At 38.3% G+C, this 17,455-nt stretch overlaps 3 protein-coding genes across 3 annotated transcripts in view; 2 read left to right on the forward strand and 1 right to left on the reverse strand.

The window, feature by feature from the left end:
* dennd5a (DENN/MADD domain containing 5A) overlaps positions 1 to 4,383 on the forward strand; it is a 30,549-nt gene extending 26,166 nt beyond the window's left edge. Inside the window, exons 15-23 of the mRNA XM_030766209.1 lie at positions 917 to 1,045; positions 1,640 to 1,761; positions 2,130 to 2,275; positions 2,618 to 2,736; positions 2,833 to 3,014; positions 3,309 to 3,391; positions 3,537 to 3,660; positions 3,752 to 3,920; positions 4,200 to 4,383. Coding sequence (XP_030622069.1) covers positions 917 to 1,045; positions 1,640 to 1,761; positions 2,130 to 2,275; positions 2,618 to 2,736; positions 2,833 to 3,014; positions 3,309 to 3,391; positions 3,537 to 3,660; positions 3,752 to 3,920; positions 4,200 to 4,383 — 1,258 coding nt within the window. The remainder of the gene's footprint in view (positions 1 to 916; positions 1,046 to 1,639; positions 1,762 to 2,129; positions 2,276 to 2,617; positions 2,737 to 2,832; positions 3,015 to 3,308; positions 3,392 to 3,536; positions 3,661 to 3,751; positions 3,921 to 4,199) is intronic.
* Positions 4,384 to 7,460: 3,077 nt separating this feature from the next.
* On the forward strand, positions 7,461 to 8,685 carry sinhcafl (SIN3-HDAC complex associated factor, like). The gene is made up of 5 exons (XM_030766493.1): positions 7,461 to 7,588; positions 7,783 to 7,882; positions 8,015 to 8,129; positions 8,260 to 8,410; positions 8,508 to 8,685. Exons 1-5 carry the CDS (start codon positions 7,461 to 7,463, stop codon positions 8,683 to 8,685), a joined length of 672 nt encoding a protein of 223 aa, XP_030622353.1.
* Positions 8,686 to 13,077: 4,392 nt separating this feature from the next.
* LOC115804645 (adhesion G protein-coupled receptor G3-like) lies at positions 13,078 to 16,636 on the reverse strand. The gene is made up of 9 exons (XM_030765155.1): positions 16,547 to 16,636; positions 16,265 to 16,393; positions 16,094 to 16,145; positions 15,541 to 15,632; positions 15,291 to 15,409; positions 14,789 to 15,054; positions 13,925 to 14,018; positions 13,518 to 13,801; positions 13,078 to 13,196 (listed from the first exon to the last, which is right to left on the reverse strand). Exons 1-9 carry the CDS (start codon positions 16,634 to 16,636, stop codon positions 13,078 to 13,080), a joined length of 1,245 nt encoding a protein of 414 aa, XP_030621015.1.
* Between the last annotated feature and the right edge of the window lie 819 nt (positions 16,637 to 17,455).

The raw sequence follows: 17,455 nt of genomic DNA on the forward strand, positions 1-17,455 counted from the left end.
CCAGGACTGTGGGGAACTGTCCTGACCCAGTCCTTGTCCTCATGCTTTAAGAATGTATGAATAGTCTGTGCCCATTCGTGGCTATGCTTCATCTCTGTATGTTCTTACAAGTCTCTAGACCGCTCTGGGCAATAGGTATATATGTATATATAAATGTTTATTTGCAGTTACAATATCTTTATCAAAATGTTACAGTTTATTGTAACATGGAGATATGTTTGTTTTACTGGTGTGTGTTTGCGAGTGTTGCCTGTGTCACAGAGGAATAACGGAACAGTAGAGAATGGGGTTAATTTGTGAGAGCAGACGGGGGAGGGGAAGCTCTTAAAGAGGGGTAGAAAGCATTCGTGACAGAGCTGGAGTGGAAGGAAATTTGTCTGGACAAGACAGCCATGATCATGGCTGCAAGCAATGACAGCAGGCTGGCTAATGCTCCAGAGGGTCTGGGTAAAGCTATTTTTCCTGTCCTTCTTTTCTCTTCTGTGTTGACATCTCACTGCAGGAATGCAGGTCAACACTGACTCGGAAAAAGCTTTCATCCTGTGTTTAGTGGATCTTTCCTAATGCCTATTTAGTAACCTGATTGTTTTTCTTCCCCACTAAATATGCGCTCACCATTTAGTCTTCGCGCTGCAGCGATTCCCCACTTAATGATCTTAGATTCATAGTTTGGACTGAGAAGTCTTAATGTGTTACAATTATAATGTATTTAAGGCCTCCATGACTCATAGACACCAGTATTTGTTGGGTATTCATGAAGCTTGTGAAGTCACACAAGTGGTAAGGCTAATTAAGTACTGTGGTGCAACAGGATAAGACAAGAGTTGGCAGAAAGAGAAGGAGGTCGTCTGTGTTAATAATTTTTGTTACTTTTGCTGCAGGTAATTTGAATTGTATGCGCTGTCGTATCTTTTAGGCACATCCAGAACATCAGTGAGATCAAGACAGATGTGGGCAAGGCCAGAGCCTGGGTCCGTCTCTCTATGGAGAAGAAGCTGCTGTCCAGACATCTTAAACAGCTGCTGTCTGACCAGGAATTGACCAAGTGAGAATTTTTCATCTCTTCATTTCTCTCTAAATAACATTGTCTGTATGTTCCAGTTATTACTGTAACAAAAGATTTACCGAGATGCATCTTCAGAGGTGCTTTACTGGCTTAGATATTTAATTGACTGTTTAGGTATTCTGTGATTTAGTCATGAACTCAGAAAAGTGACTATGCATTCCTCAATGTTACATTTTTTCTGAGGTTCAATTTTTTTACTCTGCAGTACCGGTGAAAATAAGTTAAGATGACACGTTATCAATAATATATGAGCATATTTGAAAAATCATTTTAAGTGAACAGTTTGCCATTAAAAATTAACATTGTTTTTATTATTAATGAGAATCTAGCAGCAGATAGGACAAACCCATATGCTTTTGTGAAGCCGTCCTCCTACCTGGCAGTCATACCTTTTCAGAGCGCATTTAGTCTTTCAACTCGAGACATACACACTTCTGTTTTGCTTACGTCTGTAGCACTTCTTGGCGGACTTGGTCTAGTTTGAGATGTGTTATTTTTTTGGCAAGCCTCAGTTAAACCACACATCCTTTAACAGTTCTCTGTCTGATCCTTATTTTCTCCCATTTTTCTCAGGAAACTTTACAAGCGTTATGCCTTTCTGCGCTGTGATGATGAGAAGGAACAGTTCCTCTACCACCTGCTCTCCTTCAACGCTGTTGACTACTTCTGTTTTACCAATGTCTTCACTACCATTAGTGAGTGAAGTATATAATTAAATACATGCAGATATCAGCTCAGACAAAAAGCATCTTGTGTTGTATAGACATGCCTGCATGGGTTTATAGGGAAAGTATGCAGTTGTTTTTATGCGCCAGTCTCATATTTGCACCCATAGACTTGATCTATGCAGAGTACCAACCTTCAGTGTGTTTTGGAACTTAAAATGTCAAATATTATTAAATTCTGTCCACTGGACAGACTGGTGCACTTCCATAGAGCTGTAGTAGACCTTCACTTTGTGATATTTCTGCCATTTCTGTTGGACATAAGAGCCATAGGAAAAATCCAAATGAGTCAAAATGCGTATTTTTTCCTGACTGCCCTCTCCTGTCATGGACCACAGTGATCCCATACCACGTGGTGGTCATTCCCAGTAAGAAACTGGGAGGCTCCATGTTCACAGCAAATCCATGGGTGTGTGTCTCTGGGGAGCTTGCAGAGACTGGAGTTCTCCAGGTGCCTAAGAATACTCTGGAGATTACGTTTGAGGTGAGCTGACACGTTTCAGAGTTTTGCACTCATAGACTAGTTAAGTAGTATTTTATTTAATTACTTTTCTTAACATTGTGAAAAGCTGAACATCATTTAAATAGTCTGTTATGAATGTTAAGTCTGTCCTTTGGCAGTCCAAATTACATCAAAAGTCTGATTTCAGTTTATTCTCAGTCTTCTTTTACACTGAAAGCAAAAGGCTGAAAATGGGTCAAAAACTTCTCTAACCATTTACAAAGAGACCCAGAGCAGAGGAAGAAGACTGTTACATTTCATCATAATGTTGATTAAATGCTTAATCGACTTGAAATCAACATTCAATTTCTTTTTCCTGTGTAGTGTCAGAACCTTGGCAAGCTGACCACAGTGCAGATGGGCCATGATAACTCAGGACTGTATGCCAAGTGGCTAGTGGAGTGTGTGATGGTCCGTAATGAGATCACAGGGCACACTTACAAGTGAGTGCAGTGAATCAAGACCACATACTCATCTTATAAAGTGTTCAAGGGTTTTCATGTAGTCTATAACATGTTTTTTGTTTTTGTTTCTTAAAGGTTCCCATGTGGCCGCTGGCTCGGAAAGGGCGTGGATGATGGCAGTTTGGAGAGGATATTGGTGGGAGAACTAATGACTCCTAACACAGAGAACGAGGACCGTTTGTGCCGGACTCCTCCTATGCAGCAGTCCCCTGGAATGATGCGCCGTTTTGTCACCATCTCACCAAACAGCAAACCAAGTAAGAATGAACAGTTACTTGATGCATTTTTATGCTCAAGCACAGTAACACCTCTAAAAAGTGTCGAAATTCAGTTTACTCCAGTCACCGCCTTCCCCTCACACATACAAAAAACAAACTGCAGAGGGAATAAATCAAACAATTTAAGTACTGAATGAAATAATATTTTAGGTGACTTATATTTCACAAAACGGTTTAAATTAATGTCCATTTAGATGATATTTTAAATTTTATGGTACTTGAATGTCTCAATGAGTATATCCTAAATTCATTTGAATTTGTGTCCTCATTCAGAGTTGAACACAGGTCAAATCCAAGAGGGGGTTGGAGAGGCTATCAATGGGATTGTGAAACATTTCCATAAGCCAGAGAAAGAGGTAAAATCTTATGCTCTTTTTTTTTCTTGATGTCACATTCCAGTGCTCTGTTTCAGCATATGTTCTACCCTAAAGGATGCTGCAGCTGAAAGAAGCGTTGTCTTCTAAAACTGTAGTGTTTCTGACACTTTCTCTCCTTTTTTAGAGGGGCAGTTTAACCCTGCTTTTGTGTGGAGAATATGGCCTGGTATGGGCTTTAGAGCAGGTATTTCAACATGGTTTCAAGTCTCCCCGCCTCTTTAAGAATGTCTTCATTTGGGATTATTTAGGTAAGGACATATGTGAAATAAACCCTGAATACTCAGATATTTCTGTCAATAAATCGAGTTCAGCACCTGATTGTATGACCCTTCCTTACAGAAAAAGCGCAAGTTTACTTTGAAAGTGCCGAACAGAGCCAGGTGACTCAAGATGAGAATTGGCAAACACGGGTTCGCCATTTTTGCCGCTTCATGCGCGCTATCAGCAGTACACCCAGAAACATCGGCAAAGATGGAAAGTTCCAAATGCTTGTGTGCCTGGGAGCCAGGTTTGTTCATTTTCTGAAGCAATTCCAAATGTTAGGTACATTCTGTCTTAGTAGCTTAATGTTTTCATTGAGATAATATTGTTAAAATGATACCAAATTCTGTGCATCATTTATAAGTTATTTTATGTGTGTGTGTTAATTTCAGAAAGCTTCTTAACCCTACCTCAATATATCTGTTTGGGTGCATTGTTCCACTTTGAAACCTGCTTTGTTTTAAGTACCAAGAAAATTCTTCACATGAATAGCGTCTAATAATTTTCTCTTCTGTACTCATTGAAGAGATCACCTGCTCCACCACTGGATAGCTCTCTTGGCCGACTGTCCAATCACAGCACAAATGTATGAGGACACAGCACTGCTAAAGGACCGTTCATTGGTGAACTCTCTGATCAGAGTACTACAGACTTTGCAGGAATTTAACATTACTCTCGAGGCCTCACTTGTCAAAGGCATTGGAATCTAAACCCTCCTCTGCACCAGAAGGACCTAACATAGACAGACAGATTAGCGGGGACCAGTAAAGGAAAACAACTTTTCTTTCTCTCTCTCTTTTTTGGTTTATGATTTTTTTTTTTTTTTTTATTTACAAGGAGAGACTTGAACAAAGGACATTACCTGGCTTATATTAAAGCTACCGTCATGTTTGCCATATATTAAGTGCAATGAGCCTTTTCAAAAATGTCATTATTTTTATCCTCAACAATGTTCCTGTTTGACATTTAAAATATGTTTTCTATTATGATTCATTATTTTCACGAGACGTGAAAAAACAAACACCTGTGCTATACTGTTTTATTGAAAGTTCAATATTTTCATTGTTATTGTGAACTACTGATAATGGCTATATTTAAAAGGAGAATAAGGAAGAAAAGCTGTTAATATATTTTCAGAGAAGAACAGTATTATTTTGATATGTCTGTCAAGTTGCTTGCTCTGTGGTCTATCGAATTCATACAGTCATAATACAGAGTTTAAAGCAAACAATGTAGAAGTATGCTTTATAAGTATAAATAATGACATTCATATTTTAATTTCAGATCGAGAAAAAGAACTGTAATTTATTTATACAACAATAGCAGGGGATAATACGTATTTCCCTGAAGAGTGGTATGCAAGTCATTAATGTCACACAAACTTGAGAATATTGTCCCCTCCTCGAAGAAATAATATTATATCACTGAAAACGCAGACATGCACAAATGTTTTTGACTGAGAGGATGGAAAACCTAACAAACATAATAATTCAGGTGTCCACTTTTCATAAAATAGTCACACTTCATTCACTTTTGAAACTATTGATCCTGTCATTTCTAAGATGGAGGCCCAAAATTACTGCTAACCAGTGTATCCCTCCACTGAGGAACGCTTCACTCCTCATTCGTTCATTCCTCAGGTCTTAATACTGGCCAATAGCATTCTTTTAGGCGGAGCATCAAAGAGGCAACACATTCTGTTTTATTCATGTTATTCCCCAGCCCATCCCAACTGTTTGTGCTATGCAATATTTACCCTCATGGGCAATCCCGCTGTGGACTTTTAGGAAATTCTGAGATAACATCAAGAACAGTGACAACTGTTCTTTAGTGTAGCATATTTCGACATTACTGACAGAAGCACATAAAAGGTTGTCATTTCTGTGCCAATATTATTAGGATTGACCTGGTACCCCATCTGTCTACTTATGGTTGGCATGAACATTTTTCTTGATACATTTATAGACAGAAATGTGTACTGTAGTGTTAATTAGTGAGGACCTGTGTACAGTGTATAAAATATATTAAAAGTGGTAATACAATTCAATCCCGGTGTAAATGTCTTTCATATTCGCTACGAGCCGCGTGCCTTACCATCATGTTAAGAATTTTTAGGTCAGAATTTATTCGTATGAGTAATAAGTCTTTGCAGGCTGTAAAAATAGATACGGCGGGAACATGTTGGGCGTATTTATAGAATAACGACCTTGTGGTTTCACAGTTTACCCATAGAAAACGTATGTGTAAATATTCGTTTCGCGCCGTGTCAAAAACTAAGGAACGCAACAAACAGCATTATACGTTCTAACTCTTCTGGGAAATGAGTCCTTTTGCGCGCTGTGTACTACGCAGTGTAACACGGAAATGCAGGCAATATGACTACTGTTCCCAAAATACAACATTCTTAAATGGCAACCTGAGCCCTCCTCGATTGGTGGAAATTCTTTTGAAACGCAGACGCTGCACTCCATATATGGCCTCTCTACGCTTTCCTGTAGTTTATGCTAATGATATTCTAATATTCAGCTGTACGCAGTCGTAGTAGGACATGCGCAGTATTGAAACAGAGCGGATCAGAATTCAAAGTTTTGTCGGTAAGACCATTGTTTTTATCATATTGCAACCTTTTATTTTGCAGAGAGAACATTTTTGATGAATTGCAGTCCTTGGTAAATGTTTAAAATATGCTATACATAGAACAGCATCTTGCAGTACAGGTTCAAGTGGGTTTGTCTACTCAACAATGGGACTTGGTGCGTTGATATGGAGCGTGGCATGTGGCAGGCTAACAGGCTCGCTATCCCATAACAATAAGTTACTTTCAAAAAGCGCTTTGGCGCTCTCCGTGGACGAAACTTTGAATGATAACAGATAACCGAGTAATAGTAAACGCTTAAATTGCGTTGGATTCGATACTATGGAAAATAGAATGCGAAGTAACTCAAAAAGCGACTGAGAAGGCGCTTCGGTTTGAATGTTTGTTTAAACGGAGCACTACCTCCGTTTTTGTCTCGGTTCCCCTCTCAATATAAGCGATTCTTTTTCAACATGTGTCGCTCACGGGTGCCGTTTAAATGCATCAGATGTTTGAATACGTTTGATGAACTTGCCTTGCGATATTATCTGTTTGCTTTGACGGTTCTGATTTGTGTAACGTTAAGATTAGTAGAAAGCCACGAGTATATGTTAAACAATTCACTGGAGACAGTTTCATTGATGCGCGCGCTTATTTGACGTCAAAAATGTCTTTCTTTCAAGAGAGAAAGTATACCTGTTAACACACCGAAACCATTTCATGTTTATGCTTGAACTTCTTATCGTACTTTTAATATTTCCTGTTTTCACAGTCTCTCCAGCGTATGCCTTGACATTCATGCTTTTGTGAAGTCGTATTTTGCAATGTTGCTAGTGCACCAAAACACTTCTGTATCTCTCTTCTACTTAGAAGTACATAGCACATAGTGAGGACCCTGTATCTGTTTCAAGGTGCATCCAGAATCTTTTGAAAACAAAAGTAGGTCACTGTTTCGCAGGTTAGGTTCCCGTTGTGCTAAATTATTTGGTTTCGTCTTAGTGATGTGCGCTCATGGATTTTTAGAAAAAAATATACTAGCAAGGATTTAAATAGCACTTTGAACTGTTTACTAACAACTTGATAGTGCGTCGACCTGAGTGATGTGAACGCCCCTTGTGCCGGTCACGCATAATACGATGCAAGTATCAGCAAGCCTTATTGTTCTGTTGTGATATTAATTACTTCCATTTTGTTTGCAGATTTAACAAAGAAATGTTTGGATTTCATAAGTCGAAGATATACCGCAGTAATGAGGGGTGTTGCATTTGCAAAACAAAATCCTCCAGTTCACGGTTCACTGACAGTAGTAGATACGAGGAAAACTTCAGACTCTGTTTTGGGTGAGTATTTTTTTTTTTGAGGGGGGGGGGGTATATATAACCCACTCAGGCGGTTTTGGTCATAGGATTTATCTTTTCTTTAACAAAAACAAAACAAAAAAACACGATCGTTCACTTCTGCAAAGGCTTTGTTTTCTTGGGTGTCATTCATTCTTTAAAGATCTTTTATCACAATACTATATTGCATTTGACAGTTTATTAGAAGATCGAGTTGGAGACATCTGCAATGCATGTGTCCTGTTGGTGAAAAGATGGAAAAAACTTCCACTGGGATCAAAAAAGAACTGGAGCCATGTAAGTGACCTTTCACAATGCTGTGTGCATGTCATTGTTTATGGAATGTTTCCTTTGACTAAGCTGTAGTGGTATGATTTAGCACAGAGTTGCTACTGAATGTGTCTGATGGTGAGAATTGATCTAATTTAGGTTGTGGATGCAAGAGCAGGGCCTGGCCTTAAGTTGACCAAGCCCAAGAAAATAAAAAGCTGTGATGGAAAGAAAAAAAGCAAACTGAAAAGGCTTCACAAATTCAAACGACAAAGTGAGTTACAGATAACTTTCCACCACCCTTTGAAGTCTTGTTCCTTTTTCATGTATTTGGTCTTTATTGTAGTTTAATTTGGGGTATTTGTTACTTACAAATATGTGGATGGATTTCTTTGGCTCCACAGACTCAGATGCACACAGCACTACATCCAGTATGTCTCCCTCCCAATCTCCAAGTCACAGTAATCAATCTGACGAGGGCTCAGACATTGAAACTAAGCAGAGGCGTCCCACTCCCCCTGGCTTTTCTTTTCTTGATTTATCCTACTGGAAGAGGTGTGCTTTTCATTTTCTTTCTTGGATCAAATGTTTGTTTGTTTGTTTGTTTTTAGAGGGATTAAATTTGTGCCCTTGTCGTTGTTGTTGATTGCAGACAGAAGGTGTGCTGTGGGATTGTTTACAAAGGCCGTTTTGGTGAGGTGATTATCGACCCTCGTCTTTTCAAGCCCTGCTGCAGCACCAAAGAGAGGCCAACACTGACCCCTAAATCAGGCACTCAGATCTCCAAAACACACTCTTCTCAACTTACACAGGACCTAAAACAAACATGAGAACTACTTACTGCCCACCACCTAAAGTGTTTCTCTGGTGCCCCAAGCTTTGTCTCCAGTGGCAGACTCCAAAATCATTCCCTGAGTTACTGTATATGAGTTTGGCTGTTAAATTGTTTTTATTTTTGTATTTTTTATGACTTTTGTATAATTCATTTTCATATCTTTCTTTTATAAAACAGAAAAGTGAAAAAATATGAATGGGCATTAGGAGATATTTATAGATCAAGACTGAGTACAAAACAGCCTTGTGGGTTTTTGTAATACAGGTGGGTTTTTTTTTTTTGTTTGTTTTTTTTTTTTAAGTTTTGTAATGCAGGTGTTTGTTTTATATTCTGTTGTGTTCTGTTTCTGCACTGTTGAATATCCTATATTGCCTTTAGCAGCTTTTGTAAATATAGTCATATTCTCCCATTCCAGTGCACCGAAAGCCTCTTATTTGGCTTTAACTTTCAGCCCTTTGAAATTTGAAAGTTTGTCATAAATGTTAAAATATTATTGCACATCATCTCTCAAACTCAATCACTGCATTAGAAGAACAGTTATGACCTTATGACATATGATCAGTTGTTTATTGCACGTGCCTCTTCTCCTGCATCCCCCTTGATCACAGTGTGTTGTGGTGAATGGCATGTCTTGAATGCGTTGTTGGATTTGGATTCATTATTCAGAATGTGAAGTACTCTTACAGACACAGGCAGAACAAGGAAATATGAGAGTTCTGAAATAATTCTTTAAGAGAAAATGGTGTTTTTATTGATTTAACACTGACCACATTGTCTCTCAGACTCGACAACAGTATACATACTGTACAGTAACTTGGGGCGGTCTCCCTTTCAGGTGCAGCTCAGATAGTCAATTGTCTTAGGTTGCAGTCAGCACTGTGTCACAACAGACTGACCGCCCACTACATTAAAATCCCTTTGTAGTGTACATTCGGCAACCTCATTGTGCACCCCCAAGCTTTCAAAACCTACAACACTTCAGTTATTTACATTTTACTCTTCACCAAAACTAACCCATGGCTATTACGGAGTATTTAAACATTTTGAAATGTTTTTATTATTTCTATTAAAGAAAGGGAAAAAAATAGATCAGTTCCTCACATTTGATGTTATAATTTCACTTGATAGAACCCTCTGATTCTGTGGTTTTAATTTTGCCAGATTGGTAAATACAGTATTACAAACCACTAAATCAGCAACTAAAACAAGCAAAGTGGATGTGGATGTGTCTGCTTCTTGGTACTTTGTCCTTTTGCATTATTTAAATGTTGAAGCAGATTTGTGGGAACACTTACTGTCTTAAATTTTTTATAAGGATGCAAGAATTAATTTATTCATCTTGCAGTTGAAATGCAGAAGCTTATTAATATAGCCAATGATGTTTAAATTGGTATATGTACAGGGGAAAAAAGGAAGGTTTGGAGTTTGTCCTTACTTGTAGTTTTTAAATCACTAGCATTTTCACACCCTTATCATTTAATTACTGTTGTGTGTTTACCCTTTGTTTTTTTAGGGCATGAGTACTAAGCTTTTTAATTGTAATCACTAGCTTTGGATTCTCTACACAGAAATCTCACAGCCACTCAGTGCAATAAGATACAGAGATTCCTTTTGTTTTTATATTCCCAGCAGGCCTCTTAGAGTAAGGCATTGCTTTTAATACAATAACTGTGACAAAATATTTAAATTTTAGCGACAGTGTTGAACCTGCTGTCATTCATTTGGCCGTATTCCTTTACATATAAAAAGCCATCAAAAGAAATTACACTTGTGATATGTTGTCATCATAATTCTCATACATGCCTTGAGGACTCGTTAATCCTGTGTCATTCCATTATAATTAAGATGTCATTACCATGTTGAGCTTTTAGGTTTATATGCTGATTCTTGTGACAAAATGCCGATGCCTTCTGTTGTGGTAGCCTTACTGCATAATGGTGAAGTAAATATTGAATCAGTGGCATAAATAAAAGGGAAGTTAACGTTTGCCAAACCTTCACACTAAAATATTCAGATTCTGGGAAAATCCAATGTTTCAAAAATCAAGATCAGGGCAATATTTCATGTACACATTCACCTGATGCATTCTGAGTCTGTTAATGTGCCATAATAGGGATTGAGCTGATTCTATCAGTTACAACTTTTGTATAAAAAAAACTTTTTTTGTACATTTGTCCTTGCTAATTTATGTATTTATTATTCAAAACTGTCTGTACAACTGATGGTGTAAAAAGGTTTTTGTGCATGTTTTATACTTTCATAGCATTGATCATCGGATTTTTTTTCCCAATATTCACAATTTTTGTATTTCAATAAAACAAGGAAGACAATTCATGGATATGTTCTTTTGACCCACTTGCACTCCATGTTTATATTCCTAGCTGACTGTAGTGGGCGGTTCTGGAAAATGTTAAGAATTTCATCACGATTAAGTTTTCTTTTAGTGGTACAGGACTCGTTAGGACACCTGGGTCTTGAGAGAACTGCTATAACCAAAGTAACCGCCTCGTGGCGACATTGTGAATGGAAAGTTTGTGCTTGCAAACATGACCTGCACCGGGGCGTTACGTCCACGAAATCCACAATCGCCTATTTGCTGTCCGTGTACTGCCCTGGTAAATTAAAAAGCATCGTTCGCCTCCGTAGGGTAGCCTATAAATGGACATGAAGCCAGAAAGCAAATACTGTGCTAGATTAGACATGTTTTCTTCAAAGAACAGTCTTCTTAAATTTTCTCTGTTAAATTCTGTTAAATTTCCTGTGTAAATTCCGGTTCAGTTTACTATGTTACCAAATTGCTGAAATTAAGTTGTAATGCAACGAAGTTGCGCATGCATTTGATCGTATATCATCAACCTTAATCATACGGTTTTAGAATAAAAGCGCTGACCCCGGAGTGTTTTGTCCTCATACTATTATGTACTTGACAAACAATTCTTAATAACTCTCTCGATCTTGCTACTCTGCTCACGGCAGATGTAGGCAGGTTGTTACTATTATTATTATGTCTTAAGAAGTCAGTAACGAAAATTCGCGAGCCCCCAAAACACTACGCAGATTTCACTGCTCGTTTTTAGGATTACATATATCGACCGTCCACTAACTATATAATACTCGAAGAATCACACGCTCACTCTTGCTCGTTACTTACTTCTTAAGACATGATAATATGTATGTTATTTCATATATGTTTGCGACCCACGGACACACACTCAGTCACACACTTACGGACAGTAAGGCGGCAAATTCTGTGATAGCAGCAGTTTAGGGTTGTCATGGTTGTAGAGTCTTTATGCACTCACGCGACGTGTCAGAGCTGGAACGTTGTATTGGTCAATCAGGTAGCGCTTCCTTTATGAATATTAAAACAGTCCTCCGCTCCCCCTGCCACTCCCCCTGAGTCTTTCCGTGCAACACTACATTTCGAAAAGCAACTTCCGAGACACAAAAAAAGAAAAAACGCAAAATTGAGAGAGAACATTTCCGGACATGTATTTTAATTCCCGATTTACATTCATACGCACATCAAAGAAAATCAGATTATGGGTCGTTTTTTAGTTTTCCATTTTTATTATCGAAACAAAAACGGAAAACGGATCGTTTACCGTTTTTTGTTTCCCTATTTCTAAATGTTAGTCTGGGATCAGCTCGTCTCCAGATTTTGGTTCTCTCAAAACGAAAATACGCTGGCTGCCAAGCACACGGACCATTTGCATTTTACGATTTATTGTCCTCTCTCTCTCTCTCTCTCTCTCTCTCTCTCTCTTTGTTCACACTATCCTCTCAAGCTAAACCAGATCATAACCTCTGAATCAAGTAGATATATGCTGAACATGTCATCATGGTTTCATTAAGGAGTGGAAATCTTTACATGAGCAGATTTGTTGTTATAAATATGTGATTATTTATTTAATACCATGTAAAGTTATGTCCAAAGCATGTTTCAAAGCTCATGGTTGTGAAACACAAAGTTATCCAAGATACATGTTTGTATAGGCTATAGCTTATGTAAATGGAATCCCTCGCTCACTCACTAACTCGCACAGCCAGAGAGACAGGCAGAAAGACAGACACTTACACACACACTCTCTCTCTCTCTCTCTCTCTCTCTCTCTCACACACACACACACACACACAAGTTTGTACTCATATCCTAGTGGGGACTTCCCACTGATTCCCATTATTCTGAAACTAAAGAATACTAACTTATCCCTGACCCTAAGCCTAACCTTAACCTTAACCAAAGAAATGTTAAAAATATAGAAACTAAAAATATAGAAACTAAAATATATTGAAATAAATACACTGATTGAATTCAGAATATACAAAATACTGATAATAATGCAGTTGCTTTTGAAAAGTTTACATGTCTAAGTTGTGACATTTTCTAAAACTGTGATGTGGAGTTGACATTCTCTTTCATAGTGGAGGGATCTTTGCTGGAGTATTTTTGCTCTGAACGATTCTTGCAGATAATAGACAGAATCCACAGAAACACGAAGACACCTGGAAGATTGGGGTGGAAGGTAAGTCACGTGTCAACAGCTGAGATCAATAAAAGATTTAGAAGAACTTCAGTAATGAGACACACTGAGCATCCAACTGCAGGCTTGCAGTGCATTCAGAGCACACAGGCTATATTTTCATTCATACCTCAAGGCTATGATTTTCCTAAAACTGAGAATATTTTAAAACTTGGTGCTTCATTTTAAAAATTGTTGTCCATATACTCATTCGTTATTGTTTACTTTAAGACGACAACAAAGTGCAAAGATGACAATGCTGTTTAATCTTGGAGAAACACTCAGTGGAGTAAGGAACACTCACCTTGCAAACTGTTGAACACAGTAAAGAGGTAAAGTCCAGGGAGAGGCAGAGGGCCATAGGTGAATAGCGACAACCCCCATGGCAGCCCCAGCACAAAACTAAGACCTAGTACAGTGAACCAGTCTTTCCAAACTCTCTTTTTCCTGCCCTGCTGTAGAGGGTCCTGCATACGCAGCTTCCTCATCTTCACAAAAGTCACCCCCAGCATAGATGTATTACAGAGCAGAACCACAGCCAAATAACCAACCACAGCGTAACCGACTGATGGAGTTTTAATCCAACATCTGACATAGAAATGAAAAAAGGTGATTACTTTCCAGAGGTGGGGTAAGGAAATGTGTTTACATTACTATGGTTTTTCCTAGTATGACTTTATAACTTGTCATTGTTAATGAAGTACGGCTTACAGCTCTGTGGAAAGTCCTGTGGAATTAGCCCCTGGCGGGTACCTGCCATACACTCCACTGGCACCACATACCGTTACTATCACAGTTGGAACACCTGAAGTGAAATCACTGAACAGTTAGTCGCTCTCAAGACTTCATCATTGCGTGCAGGTTTGTGATACTGTATTCATTTTGAGGTTTTTTTTCTGGATTGCTGTAACTTGTTTGAAGGAAAGTATTCTCAACAGAGCAGAATGTGAATATCCAAAATTCTGAAGGCAAAATGCTGAATTGTTTATTTTGGGGCTGGAAGGACTTATAGCATCGAACCTAAGCACCACGGTCAGTTAGAATTCATACATCTTAATACATCATTATTGGTATTGATACAGCTTACATTTGGCTAACAGTAACTGTGCATCATCATGACAGTTGCAACTGTGATCTTTTGGTCAGCACAAAGGTGATGAAAATTGCATATGTGTGTGAATTTTCTTACAGGCAAGCACTGTAATGAAAAATAAGAGAAATTTACTAATTTGTTGTCCAAAAAGCCTAAAATTATATTCAAACTGGTGAGCTGCTCTCAGGAGAGATTGGTAGAGCGATTGTGGATACGTAAACATAAATGCATAGCTGCTGCTTTTCCATTATGAAAAAAAAAAGAAATACACTTCAAGAGAAGATGAAAATCCTGAAGAAACTGTGATGAAAATGAATCATGTCCATTGGGCAACTAGCATGAATTAATCTCCTGGTGATACAAAATAGTCACTCAGTGTACCAGTCAAGCATGTATATGTGCCTCTAAAACAGGCACAACATTAAAAGAATGGCACAGCAGTATCTTCACATCTTTAACTTGAGAAGATTCTCTGAACTCACCCCATCCCACTAGGCTCAGTTTAAGAAGATATCTTTTGATGTAAATGTTGAAGACACGGACCAGCAGGAGGTAGAGATGGAAGCCTTCAATGGCAGTCCAGGTAAAGGTGGCAAGTAGGAACCAGTGCAGGATGAGCCCCAAAGACAAGCAAACACCACCGTCCCCACCATACCAACTAGCACTAAACAGGAATGATAGGTGCAGGAACATCAGGGAGCCTGTCAGCTGCATGTGAATGAGGAGAGACTGCTCTGACTTCATTTTCCTGTACAGACACAGATAGACAGACATGGCCATGAACAATCACTGTGTTCACATAAGAATTGGGAAATGCTTTGTGAAATTTATGAATGCCATAAAAATCATAGAGCAGAGGGAATACTCAAATTTTCCTTGGAAAATGAGCATACCAGTAACGTCGGAACAGGAAATGAATGATTATTGTGGTGTGGTGAAATGATGACGTTGGGGAAATGTACATATGTTTGTGGGTTTTCTCACCTCTGACTCATAAAAACCAGAATGCTGATGGCTGTGAATGCCACAGACAATGCTGAACCTGTGTAGGAAATGTATCTGAGACGCAGAATGTCCTTAGGCTTTACCTCTGGTGCAGGGTTCTTTCATTAGACAGAGAGGGGATCAAGAAAAATTGCACAGGTCAGTTATATCAAAACAGACAAACTAACTTTTGTTCAGTTATAAGGACAAATTCTGGGACTCGATGTAATTATCTGAAGTGGGTACTCACAACAAGTACTGCAAAAAAACTTAGATGACTGCAATTACAAACAACATGATTTCTCTCTACGGTAGTATTACAACCGTGATCACTCCAGTTCCCTGAAAAGATATGAAAGAAAAGGGAGGGAAATACCAGCAAGATGAAATCCTCCAGATAAACAGCCCGCATATAAAGCCATACACAACTTTCCAGTGTTATATCACAAATATTTCCCAAGTTAGTGAAATGTAAAAAAACAAAACAAAAAAAACGACATTACACTAATGACTAATAAACTAATAATTAGTAATTAGTGTAGTGACAGTTTAGTACATCTGCAGAGGGTAGAAACAGAGCTGATCTCAGTGAAAGCAATTAAATACGTGACTAGTGCAGCAGAATACACAAGAAAGACATTTAAAATAGTTTTAGCTTCAGAGAACAGTAAACAAAATGTAATATTGAATATACAGTATGTAATGTGACATTAATTTGTATCCTTTTTACAGCTGAAAAGGTTGAAGAAAGCTGAAGGTGAAAATGCAGAAGAAAACAGAACAGTTTTATGGTTGTTTTAAACCTGTGTTACGCCCCTGCTCTCCTTGCCAGAAGACACAAGTTCTTTCTCCAGTCTGAAACATAATAAAGAAACGGTGAAATCTTTCTTTCTTTCTTACTACAGACAAAGTTTAAGAAAATCAATTAATAACCTATTTCAGATGGATACATAATGTGTTGGTTCGTCTCTCACATCAATGGTGTTTTTGAACTTCAGCTGGACTGGCTCTGTGAGGTCATGCACTTCCTGTGTACCGACCCACAATCCAATAACAGAATCACTTAAAACCTTCCTCTGGACAGAGGTCTGAACCGAGTTCACCTTCATGATCAAATGGAGAGAGAAGTCATGAGTGAATAGATGAGATGTGCTCTGTCCTACAGGTAAACATTTTGTTCCATGACAACAATCACAACTGCCAGCCAGTAATAGTTCCTGTTGCTTGTCAGGATTGAAAGCCTGTGTGCCACAAACCTTGAAAATGCTGCTGTTTAGCACCAACACAGACACAGACACAGACACATCAGTCCTCAGGCGACGCTTTCCACTAACACTTCTCCTCATGGCCTCTGGTGAAAGTCTGATCTCAATTCCAAAGGATATATGTAGAGGTGCCTGAGAGAGCACATTATTCATGACCAAGCAAGTTTGTACTATTTTTTAAAAAGAGTGCCAGAAATCTGAAACGTTCTAAGGGAAATGTACACAAATTCTGCAAATTAATTGTATGATTAAAATGTGACACTATTTAATTGAATGATTCAAAAATATTTTTATTGCAGATATTAAATGACTTTCACTTCATTTCATAACTCCATGCCTCACTATTGGGCATGTCTTCACACACAAAAGTCTTGTGCAATTGTGTGGTTAGGATCAGCACTTCCGCTAAACATTTTGACTTCTAACTTAGTTTAACCTACACACAGCCTGTTGTGCTGTGCCTTTACTGTCCTATAACGAAGTGATTTCATTTGCTGTCAGTAAAACTTAAAATATAAGCATGTCATATGTTTTGAGATAAGCAGCTGAGATAAAATGAAATCAGTGTGAAAGGCATTACCTCGGTGTCCGGTACAGATGTTCGGTAAAAGTTAGGGGTAACATTGACCAGACGGCCCCGAACACATGTTCTCATCTGTTCCTCTAGGCAACTGCCCAAAAATACCGTTTTTAAGCAACTTGATTTTGTTTGCCACTTAAGTTGCCTTATGATGAGGCAAACAGTATGCATGAACAACACAGATTTTGTGTTTTTCTATAATTAATATAACAGTCCAACCAGTCAACACATTAATAACTTGTGCAGTACAGAAATACAGCCAATATTCTGGAAAGTAGCCTTGTTATGAATTGTTTAGTATAATCAGTATTCTTCAAACA

Source organism: Chanos chanos, chromosome 2 (genome assembly GCF_902362185.1).
Source record: "Chanos chanos chromosome 2, fChaCha1.1, whole genome shotgun sequence".
NCBI classification, from domain to species: domain Eukaryota; kingdom Metazoa; phylum Chordata; class Actinopteri; order Gonorynchiformes; family Chanidae; genus Chanos; species Chanos chanos.